Here is a 12,368-nt window from a genome sequence, read left to right as displayed (position 1 = left end):
AAACAATGCTTGCTGTTGCATTCTGTCATTCCGAACAGTCCGCGTCAATAATGGATTGGCATCTTTCTGCCGCAAACCACAGTAGAACCTCAATGCAAATCTCACAGGGTTGTGAAAAATATTTGTACGCATTCATGCACGCCTGTTTACAGCTGATGAAATTTATTCGCAGTTGGCATGGCATTACTTCCTGTGCGTCCCACATGATGGACTAGCTGATATCGCACAGCTTATGCATTCATATTGTTGGGAATTTGAACGATGCAATTTCATCACCGCTGCAGAGATGGCTACAATGTGTTGAACTTATTGTACAACCATTCTTCGTTTTTTTTTTTTCTGGGGATGAACGGCTTGGCTTACGAGTGCTGGCTCAAAACCTAATGTCCAGTATGTTGGACAGGATGCCTATAGTCCCTCCCAGCCAACAAACCGAAGCGACTTCTTGCGGTTTTTATCAGTACACCACATAACGACACCTCAAGGAAATGATAGATTTCCTTTAGCGCACAGTTGCTTCAAGAGTGCCGATGATGTTTTATTATATTTCACACTCTCTCTTGTGTTGCCTTCAATAAAAATTTCAAGGGAGCACTCAAGTCACCTCACATGCAGCAAATCAAAACATTTTGGCCGCCCTGCTGCGATCCTGGAATACACCCGATTCCTCGAGCGAGCTCTAGAGAAAGGAGAGGGAGGGGAGAAGACTCTTTCATCTCTATTACTATGACTATCACTATATACCAGAACTTCACAGATATCTTGCTTAGTTTAAGCGGATGCTGATCATAAGGCTTTCGCCTGGAAAGCGACACTCCTTTCAAACCGCCCATGTAGGCTGATGCTGGAAGCCACAATCGGCAAGTGCCATGCCAAGTGGACATCAGCAAATATGATTTACTGAAATATAATATACGTCGCCCTCCAGAGAGAATAAGTAATTTAACATTTTGAGTGCAGACTAGTATTTAGTTACGTTTCCACACTCATAGCTGTTGCATCACAGGGACGCACATTTTACAATTAGTGTTCAATAAGTCACTTCAGTTGGTTTTACGAGATTTCCAGCGACAAAGCTATAAAACCTCACTTCTTGCATATGTAGTGCTCGACCTGTACTAAACGAGGCAAGTTCTTTTCATTTTTGCCATAATCTCATCAAATGCAGTACTCCTGGTTATTACACAGTAAGAAATCCATGAACACTCAGTGTCATGATGCACAGAGATACTGGAACTTACCACCATCCATCACCGTCAGCTGGGCTATATCCTCTGCAGGGCAAAGGCCTCTCCAATTTTCCTCCAATTAACCTGGTTCTGTGCTAGCTACTTCCACTTGACACCTGCGAACTTCTTAACCTCATCCACCCACCTGATGCTTTCCTTCCCTTGGAATCCAACTGGTTGCTCTTGGAGACCATCAGTTATTCTGTCTTCGCACTGCATGTCATGCCCATTTTTTCTTGAATTCGACTAGAATGTCAGTAACTTAATTTATCATATCCGCTCTGCACGCTTCCGATCTCATAACGTTACACCTATCATTTTCCATTCCATAGCCCTCTATGTTGTCCACAACTTAAGTAGAACCCTTTTATTTACCTCCATGTTTCAGCCCCATATGTGAGTACCAGTAAAATGCAACTGTTATACACTTTCCTCTTGAGTGATACCGGTAAGCTATGTCATAATGTTTGAGTACCTTTCAAATGCCCTCCATCCCAATCTTATTCTTTTAGTTATTTCCCTTTCGTGGTCTGGATCTGCGGTCACTACCTGCTCTAAGTAGACATATTCACCTAGCACTTCCAGTGCTTCGCTACCTATTTTAAACTGCTGTTCCGTTCTAAGGCTGTTCAAAATTACCTTAGTCTTCTGTAAATTAATCATCTGCTTCTCCTGTCTAGATCATTTATCATTGTTGCAATTGACCACCCAAGTTACTTAACAAGGCAATGTCATCAGTGAATTGCAGATTACAGAGATATTGTTCACCGACCCTGATGCCTAACTGCTCCCATTCTATGCCTCTGAATGAATACACCCTCTAAACAAGTTGTAAATAGCACTGAGGAGATTGTCTCCTTGCCTAACACCTATCTTAGTTGGAATTTTATCACTTTCTTTATGCAGAACTATGGTTACTGTACAGCCACCTTGATATCTTCCAGTACTTTCACATAAGGCTCATCTACATTGCATGACCACCGAGGTTTAGACTTTGTCACACAATGCTTTCTCGTAGTCATTGAATATTATGTATAGGTGCTGGTTGCATTCCGAGCACTTTTCCATCACCTGGTTGATAGATACTGATTGGTTTAATTTTTCACGTCCTTAGCATCCCCTTTCTTGTGATTTAAAGTAATATTAGCATCCTTCCATGGTTTCGGAACCTTCAATGTCATCAGGCATTCCGTATACAGGGTGGTCAATTTTTCTAGCACGATATCCCGTCCTTCAACAGTGCAGTCGCGAGGCTAAACGAGGTATCAAAACATGCAAAGGAGCAATACTATAAAATGACGTTCCCTACATTTCTTACGGATAATCCGTAAAGATAAAACACCAACGTCCCATCTGTCCACGAAAAAAAAAAAAAACAGATCAAAGCCAACGGGTACAATTTCTTCAAGTCAGTTTTCACAAAAGAAAATGGCACTCTTCCGAATTGCTGCTGCACAACTACGTCATGTATCGGTCCTCTCAATATAACAGATTATGGTGTTCTTAACTTGCTACGAAACTTGCACAAAGAAAACAAGTGGTCCAGATGGCATCCCCAACCAATTCCTTAAAAGATATGCAGAATGGTGCAGCAAATACCTAGGCATCATTTTTCGTAAGCCTTAGCAACATCGTAGTTACCCGACTGGAAAAACACGAAGGTTCTACCCATTCATAAATGTGGAGATATACAAACTCACCGTTAACTACACACCCATTTCACTTACTAGTACACTGTGTAAAATCATAGAGCACATTATGTCAAAACACGTGAAGCAATTTTGGAGATGCAAAACTTATTATCAACATGGGTTTCTTCGTGGCTTATCGACTATCACTCAACAGAAGTCGTGCATGACCTCACTCTCAGTATTGACGACTGCACTCAAAAGGATATTATACTACAGACTTCTGTAAAGCATTTGACAGTGTCAGCCACAACAAACCAACATCAAAACTACAAAGCATAATTGGAGATAGCAAAGTGTTACGTTGGATCACAGATTTTTTGACCAACCGTTAACAATTTTCAACTTTCGAACAAGTTCAATCAAGATCAGGTGTACGCAGGATTCTGTCTAGGGCCATTATTGTTTTTAGTCTTAATCAGCGATATTACCAATAACACTGATGCACCATAAAACTTTTTGCTGATAATTGTATCCTGTACAAAATGATAGAAAATCCTGTAGATCACCTTAAGCTAAGCAGCGATCTTAACAAAATTGTTGAATGGTGTACCACATAGCAGGTGACATTAAATATTAAGGCATCCGTTTGCATGAAAGTCATAAAAAAAAAAAACAGCCATATGGCTATAACTACAGTATAAATGGATCAACGATGTCAAAGGTCTCGGAACATAAACGCCTGGGGTTAACTTTAATGTCTGATCTAAGAGGGGACGCGCATATCTCCAATGTGACCGTCGACACCTTGCGAAAACTGTTCTTCCCAAAGAGAGGTTTACATTTAGCTCCTCGAAATACTAAGCTTTATGACTACACTACCCTCTTAAGACATATTTTAGAATATGCAAGCACTGTTTGATTCCCATAATCGCTAAAGTCACTCGCCTTGAGAGAGTGCAAAGGCTTTAAGGTTCATTCATAGAAAAAATACAAACCATCAGACTCCCCTACCATTCTCACCGCATTATCTGGCCTTCCATCACTATCATCTAGGGCAAAAGAATCTCGCCTGAAATTCCTACGCCAGTTATGACACTACTACTATATTGTAAACATGTACAAATATGCATCCCCCTCACTGTCGCAAACTATGCGCATACACTGAGTACTCATGGCGAACTTTTACAATGAAGCATTCCTTTTTTTCCATTAGCGATGAACGAATGGAATCTACTCAATCTATTGATTACCATTGCGGATTCACTATCTTCTTTCATCACAAGATTACAACCTAACAAATATGAGTAAAGTGCTCATAGTGCTACATTCTATCAGATGACCATGCAACCTGTGCCCCATTCTATGTTACTTTTACGGATGACTGCTTTGCCTACTGAGACCAGTTACCTTTTTTTTTTTTGAAAATATTGTAGTCTTTTACTTCTAATACTGGCATGCTCGTTTGTATGAACGACTGCTGTTGTACATTTCTCACTGTTCTGAATTTTTATGTTGATTGTAATCTGCATACTAGTAGTTACGAAACATTTATTGTCAGACTTCTCTTAGTGTTGATCTGCTTGAAATTGTCATCTTGTGAACTTTCTACTGTATTGATTGCCCACCTGCTGCAGTCTCGTATTGAGACTAGCAGTATTGTGAATAAATTTTCATTGCTTCAAAGCTAAGGTCAGCTTCCTCGGTTAGCACTGAACATCTATTCTGCAGCAAGAGCCTTAATTCTTTTTTCATTACCACTAATTCTTTAATAGACTTATTCCTCACTAATCTGTTCCATCCCCTCTTCAAATCCAGATTAATTCGAGACCTTACCATTCTGTGGTCACTGCATCGAACCTTTCAGCTTAAGTCTACATCCTGCACAATTGCAGGGTTAGAACACTGTACGAACTGAACTTCATTCTTAGTCTCCCCGTTAGGGCTTTTCCATGTCCACTTCCTCCATTTACGATCCATAATTTACTGCGTTCAGCAATCTCTATTACTTCCTGCCTGCTATTCATTAACCCAATGCTATAGCTGCCCACTGCCTGGTCTCCAGTTTGCTTTGTTCTACATTGGCATAGAAGTTGCCCATCTGTACAGTATACTATGATTTTACTTTCCCCATTTCTGATTCTACATTTCGTAGAAGCTTTAGACTTTTTTTTTTTCGGGTTTAACACCCCAAGTGACTCAGGCATGAGAGACGCTGTAGTGGAGGACTGGAAATTTCGACCACCTGTGGTTCTTCGTGCACTGATATCGCACAGCACACTGGTGCCTTGCTTTTCGTCTCCATCGAAAAGCAGCTGCCGAGGTCGGGATTCGATCCCGCATTTTTGGGAACAGTCGTCGAGCGCAGTCACCACTGCGCCACCCCGGCAGGAAAAGAAGCTTTAGACTGCCTGGTCATCATGACTACACTTAGGCACGTATGCTTGTACAACCTTCATTTTATACTACTTATTAAGCTTAATTACAATGCCTGCCACCCTCTCATTAATGCCACAGAATTCATCTGTCACCAACTATATCCTTACAGCACCCCTCCTGTTGCGTTTCTTCTCTGTTCTCCGTCTGTTTTCGCACTGGTAATTTCTAATGATATCCTTACTGACAAGGAAACCTACTCCTAGTCCTCGTCTCTGGTAAACCTCGATAACACAGTATATGCCTGCCCCTCACTACAATATCTGCCTTATTTGGCCTCTTAACCTCACCAAGCCCTACAATATCCCATTTCATAGCCTCTATTCCTCTAACAGCACTGCCAAACTAGCTAATGATCTAGCATTAAACATTGCCAAGGTCAGTTTACTATGGCGGCCTATCTGGAGCCAAAAATTCTTGGCAAGCTCCGCTGAACCTCAGTTCTGACCGCCATCATGGTCACTTGCTCCGCAGCCACTAGTGACCGAGGACCGGGGGTTTAAGAGAGTACTCATAGGAGGTGCATAACACATTTGATATCAATGTGTGTTTGGCAGCTTGTGCTTTGTGGCAGTGACACTTAATATTTGAAGTATCCTCTCCGTTTAATGGGTCCTGCACTTTCACCAGCAACATAGTACGCCATATCTCCCCATTCCAGGGGCCGATGTGTGTATACAATGCTATGAGTAGTAAGCGCTCCTCCAGTGAGATAAAAACTCATAATCCTTAGGTGCGCGTGCTATCTGCTTGGAGACATGCTTGCACGTGTCCTTTCATATTCGGGAACTTGTCAAATGTCAGCAAATTTCAGCAGTCCGAGTACCTTCCAGATGCTATAGCGGGAGACCGCTTTTTTTCACAGGGCTCACACAGTTTCAGCCTTATACCCCTGTCACAGGAACACTGCTAACTCCTTTCAGCAAAGTTGAGCTCTTGAGGGAGATATGGCCACATCATGCAACAGTCCTTTAGAAAAATGTTCCCAATGCAAGGAGTTCAATCCTCTCCCTCAAGCAAGCAGGCATCTTGAATGCAGATTTAAAAAAAAAGTGATCATTTCATTTTAAAGTTTACAATGAGTTCGTCACAAGCAAAGTGCAAGTTGAAATATGCTGGAAGGACCTCTGCATTATACCGATAAATTATGCACAGAATATTTGGAATTCCATGACAAAATATAAATCCCTAGAAAATATTGCGCTAGCGGGTAAGTAATGCAGAGGTTGAAACCTGGCGGTTTCATAACGCAAGACACGACTCTGCATAGCGAACTATTCCTCCCGACATGCATAACAGCGCCAACCTTTAGAAGAGGCAAGATGTCTAGATCACTACGCAGTAGCCATAATGTGGTCTGAACCTGGCTTTCTGGGTCAGTTGGACACTTGCAATGTTTGTGTTAAAATCTGGCGTATGAAGTTTTCTGTGCCACTGGTGATGTCATCACCCAAAACCTTGCCCTTAGATGCGTCAGAATGAGGAAACGAGCTTTCCATGGGCACAAGTGCACAACACTATTTGTGCATCACCCTACCAGACATCCAACACAGAAGTGGGGGTTGAATCCCACTGTATGGTGGAAGATGGCAACAAAAACAGTTTTGCTACTTACCCACTGGATGGCCGCAGCTGTCCAGAAGTGCTATGAAAGCGGGAAAATTGAACTGTACATCAACAGCAGGCTATTGATGGGAACAAGAGTGGGCAGGGAAGTTTTAAGCCTAGCTCTGCAGAGAACTTTGCCACCTGCTGCTGTCATTCCTAGAACACTAGTGTAATGAATTGCACCCATCCTTCCGAAAGACCAATTTTCCACATGCTTGCTATGTTTCAAGTTATCTACCAGCACAGTGAAATTGCTATACCTCCCGACTTATTTCCCCACCTTCCTCAACTCCTTTGAACTACCAGGGGAAGTACCAGTCACTCCTTGCACTTGGCCACCCTTCATATTCATGTGTAGTGCGTTTTCCAACCTTTAACAAACTACATTGCTCTCTGCATTTCTAGGTGGTGTTGACAACACTTGCCGCATGCACAAAAATGGACACAAAGATGATGCCAAGTAAATTACTTAGCAAATTAAAGAATAGTGCATTGGATCTATTTTGCACTAAATAGATATTCACACGGTTTAATTTTGTAAACTTGAAGCCAATGAGCTGCTTGGGAAGGCTGAAAGAACCCCGACAGGTTTTATTTTTTAGATGCCAAGTGCATTGTAGAGTCTTCCCAAGCAGCTTACTGACTTCAAGTTTACAAAATGAATCATTGTGCAAGATAGATCCAACGCACTATGCTTTAATTTGCCAAGTAATTCACTTGGCATCATCTTTTTGTCCATTCCTGTGCTGACACCACTCTAGCTATGTACCAAACGAGGCACAACTACTAGTTATCTGATTTCGCACCCATAGCGTGGCAAATACTGATCATCTGCTGTGGAGTGGAGCCAACAAGTTGCTTAGGCATGCAAATTTTTTTTCATCAATTTCAGTGAAGCTGTCCTGACTCCACATAGCAACATTTTGGCTCAACGATCTCTATTTGAAACACAGTTGCGCCAGAAGTGCTCCAACTATGCAACCGGAATTCATTAGTCTCAAATCATTCAGACTGTCTCCAAGTTTGCCACTCATTGCAACTCATCTGAGCTCATATTGACTTACGAGACACATTGGTTCACTGAGCACTAACTCCTAGCACTACCACAAAGCTGTGGTTTCATATGCAGTAGCCAAGTTTGTATAAGGCTCAACAATGAATGCAACAAGCGAAAGCAGTTTTTGCTGCAGGTAAAAGTGGTTATATTTCAAGAAATCGACACAGGAAGAAAGCAGACTGGCCTCTGCAGATAGCTACTCTGATTATTTTGAAAGACTGAGCAAGATTGTCAAACTTCACTGAACACTGAAGATGAGGCCATATCGATCTCTGGTATTTTAACACAAGGACAACGTCGACAGATTTTTCTGCTTCTCAGGGAAATGCCATGCTTGTCAGCAGCAATAAACAAAAACCTGGAAAAATTGTGGCAGAATGCGCCAGAGTATATATAAGATCTTGGAAGCATTGCATGCCCTAAAGTCTTTTGCCGCAATAAATATTTTGGCCCCTGTGCTGTCCAAAAAAAGAGCAAAAGCACCCACTGCCACCACAAAAACGCAGATCATGAATCTGAGCCCAGAGTCTGATTGTGACGAATATGAACATGAACAGGTTAGCTTGTAATTTTGCCGATCCATGCATCACAGTTGTGGGAAACAGTGGGCCTCGCAAGGCTCATTCCCACACCTTCCAAAAAAGCACAAGAGCAGCACTTGTAACTGTCTATGACGTTTATTTAACGACATTTCTCCCCCACAGTTTGCAACCCTGTTGGGGGGTGAGAGCAAAAAAAAAAAATCCCCTCAAGCACCCTCACAAAAATACAAGGCTACATGGCAACCGGAAAGACATCACACACAAGCCATGCCTTTGTTTTCTTCTTTCATGTTACCACGGCTCCTTTCTTATACCGTGAAAAAACACACATAAGTGCGATCATTTTTGTTTACATTACTTCCTCACCAGCTCCCTCCCAACATGGCCCGAGGTAGGAAGGGGCCTCCTCACTCTCTAACACATGTGGCATGTACAAGGCGCTCTAAGGCAAAACAAAGTTGCAAAGATTTAAGAGGCAGAAACGACCCAGACACCTCACCTCACACGCATTAAAGCGACAGGCACACAAGAAGAGAGAAAAAAGAAAAAAAAAAAAAAAGAAAAAAAGCTCGCAGTATGAAAAGCAGAATGCATCAAACAACCAACGCACACTGACCAGTTAACAGCAATGCAGACCATCTGCGACTCGGTGATTTTCTCTTGCAGCGAAAACTGCAAGCCAGAAAGAATGTCACAATTCATCTGCCACTCACAACACACACAACACGCACGCACACACACACACACCAGTCAGAAGAAAAAGTCCATGTGTATTTGTCTTGCCACAGCCGGCAGCACAACACAGGCATTGTTTCAAACCGAATTCACAGGGTGGTGAACAGGACGCTGCCATGCCATTCACTACACCTGCTTTTGAGGAACAAGTCTTGGTTGTTTCTTGAGATGGGTGCTTGCATCTAAACCACCGCAATCAAACAGGAAAGAAATTTGCCACGGGGGCAGCCTGGGAAAAAAAAAAAATACTTGGCAGGCTATGTCACACTTCAGTGGGAAGGCATTGGAAACAGCGGACTGCTCGATCCCTCCGCTCATAATTTGATCACAAAGAATTCCCCTAGGGTGCGCCAGCCTCTCGAAGCACAAACGAGCCCACCCCACCGTGGTAATGGTCTCGACGCAGTAGGCACCGGCGCCTACTACTGCAGATTCCAGAGCTCAGAAGGCTGCTGTAAGGCTGCGGCAGCAGGCTAGCACTGGGTCGCACAAGCGATAGCCAAGTGCTAGCAAGGAATTTCATGCACCATCACATAGAAAGCATGAAATGAAGCACTCATCGGCATTATCTTCATGCCCAACGCAAAAATCTTTCACAGCAAAATTAACTTAAGAGCAAAACCTTGCACGCCACAAATCTACAAAATAAAAAAAACGTACAATCTTTCGTGAATGGACGCCAACATGGGTCAGGCGGCGAACAAGACGGGGACAACTTGCAGCTCGTGCCTGCCACCGCCACCCCTGCTAACAGCCCCAAAATAAAGCCTAACAAAGTGACACACGCCTCTGTAGTACAGCTGTACTACAAACCAACACACACTCCAAGTGCACACACACACACACACAACCACTCTACACAATCGTAACAGAAAAAAAAAAAAAAAAAAAGTGCCGCTGATGGCAGCATGCAGTAAGGTGCTCCACTCCGCCTTGGATCAAGAAAGGTTAAAAAAAAAAAAAAAAAAAACTGTAGTCGCGAGAAATGGGTTAGAGGAGACGCTTCTGGTGCAAGCAACTAACCCCACGAGTGCAGATAAAAATTTTGTGCGAATACTGCAATCGGAGGAGCCGCCAACCGTATGCGTGAACAGGTGAGATGAAAGAGAGGGGCCAGGAAGCAAAGGATGTACAGGAGGGGGAATCGCACAAGAAGGGCCTAAGAAGAGCACGGGGAGGAGGCGGATGGTGATGCAAAGAAAGGAAGGGGAGGCACACCTGTGACAACAACTCTGCCTTTCACTCACACACATGTCCAATGTCCTCCGAGGGGGGAGGCTGTGTCCCTTCCTCTCCAGTTGGCAGAGACGGTGGTGTTGGTGATGGGGGAGTCAAGTAGGCCAGGAGGGGAGGAAGAATCTGTCTTGCAGCACACAACACACTTGAAAACAAGGTGAGGAAGAAACCCGGGAGGTCGGTAGTAGCCACACGGAAGAAACGAAAAACCACAGGACTCTCAGCCGGTGCGCTGGCAACAGTGATGAGCGCCCCGCAACCGTTGTCCTGGTGAGTTTTAGGCAGCCACGAGCGAGGGGAAGTCATTCCAGTCGTCCACCTTGGGGGCCGACTGCTTGGGCGGCTCGGCACCACCACTGCGGGCTCCGTAGCCACCACCACGGGGAGGCCGGTCTCCAGCCTGGCCACCTTCGCGCGGTGGGCCCCGCGGACCACCGAAACCACCACCTCGGCCAGGCCCGCCACGACCCATGCCTCGGCCACCGCGTCCACCACGGCCCCGTCGCTGGTCAGCAAAGTTGATCTCAATATCTACCAGTTGGCGTTGGCGACCACGACGCATGTACTCGTCCTCTTCCTGCAACAGAGTGGAAAGGCACTTGTGGCAGGTGTTGCAAGACATTACTGTACATGAGTTATCACACGATTTTCAAGAACAGAGCTGCCATAACCAATGTGAGCGCAGCTGTTTAAACCAAAAGCAGTCTGCAAGGGACCAGGAAAAATGTTTAAGGGGCGACATGGCTCTTCAAGCTATTTTTCTTAATTTTCGACCAAATTTGATAAAACTAGGTAATATGATTCAGTTCCTTGCGCTGATTTAAAATATGTAACTATTTTTCTAATTGGCCAATTAGTTCAAAAGATAGATGAAATTAAATGTTCACAATTTGCAGAAACAACGGAAAAGTAACCACACTAAAAAAATTCATATTGACAATTTGCTAGGTACTAGAAAGCATAATGTATACATGTTAGGAGCATTTTTTTGATAAAACAAATATTAGCGATGTTATAGCATTTCAAAGTCCACCATTCAAATGTGGGTGCCCTACTGTCTGACCTAGAGCAAAATTTACAAATGTTTAAAACGTAAATTACAAAATCTGCTCCTAACATTGTGTGCTTTGCACTTTTAGCTACATGGCACAACAATTATGGTTCTACCCTCATTGAAGGCAGAGATATCACTTCTGCAAATAAGCAAAAAATCAAGAATTGAGAAAACGAGAATGGCTCTTTAAATCAAGAATGTAGAGAAAATATTGCAATGTTTTGCAATGTAAGTGACTAGAAGGCACCAGGGATGTAGTCAGACTGACTATGGCAACCCAAATGGCGTTTTTTGAAAGCGTGCTGCATGTCCGCAGTGGTCTTGCACTTGTTTGCAGATGCCACTGCTCGGCGGTGGTCTTTCTCTGCCATGCGCTTCATGCTTGGTGTCCCAGGGTTGAGGTGCAGCTCTTTCAATATTGCTGCAGAGGAGTTTTGGCAACCAGCATTAAATCTCAACAGCCGCAGCCACAGCAGCTTGCACCGTGAACAGTGAAGCAAGCTGTTCTTTTTGTGCCAGTGACCATATCAGGGAGTGGAGACATTCATTGGTGTTTTGAGTGCTGCCCCGTTGGCACCTCTCAAGAACTTTCATCAGACAGGCGCTCATAAATGGGCAACAAGGCCTCACATACGTGCTGAGGCAGACTTTAGTGCTTAGGAGCTGTCTCACCCTTAGCTCTTGCTGCATTTTGCCGGCACCATGAGCTCAGTCCTCGTGGGCAATAGTCGTGGTCCGACACCAAGTCCTTTGATGTTATGTGGTGATAAGTCGCTATCACTGGCCTCTTCATTCCTTGCACATCAGCCTTGCGAGTCTTCAGGGCCCAGCCATAGTAGCTTG

At 43.8% G+C, this 12,368-nt stretch overlaps 1 protein-coding gene across 1 annotated transcript in view; it reads right to left on the bottom strand.

Moving 5' to 3' along the window:
* Window positions 1-8,616: 8,616 nt before the first annotated feature.
* Window positions 8,617-12,368, bottom strand: part of LOC146180845 (intracellular hyaluronan-binding protein 4.S-like) — a 52,323-nt gene continuing 48,571 nt past the window's right edge. Inside the window, exon 8 of the mRNA XM_084576177.1 lies at window positions 8,617-11,048. Within this exon, the coding sequence (XP_084432303.1) occupies window positions 10,749-11,048 (300 nt within the window). The 3' untranslated portion in view covers window positions 8,617-10,748. The remainder of the gene's footprint in view (window positions 11,049-12,368) is intronic.

The sequence above is a fragment of the Amblyomma maculatum genome, chromosome 8 (assembly GCF_055883805.1).
Source record: "Amblyomma maculatum isolate TAMU_Amacu chromosome 8, ASM5588380v1, whole genome shotgun sequence".
NCBI classification, from domain to species: Eukaryota; Metazoa; Arthropoda; class Arachnida; order Ixodida; family Ixodidae; genus Amblyomma; species Amblyomma maculatum.
This window is presented reverse-complemented; position numbering and strand designations above follow the sequence as displayed.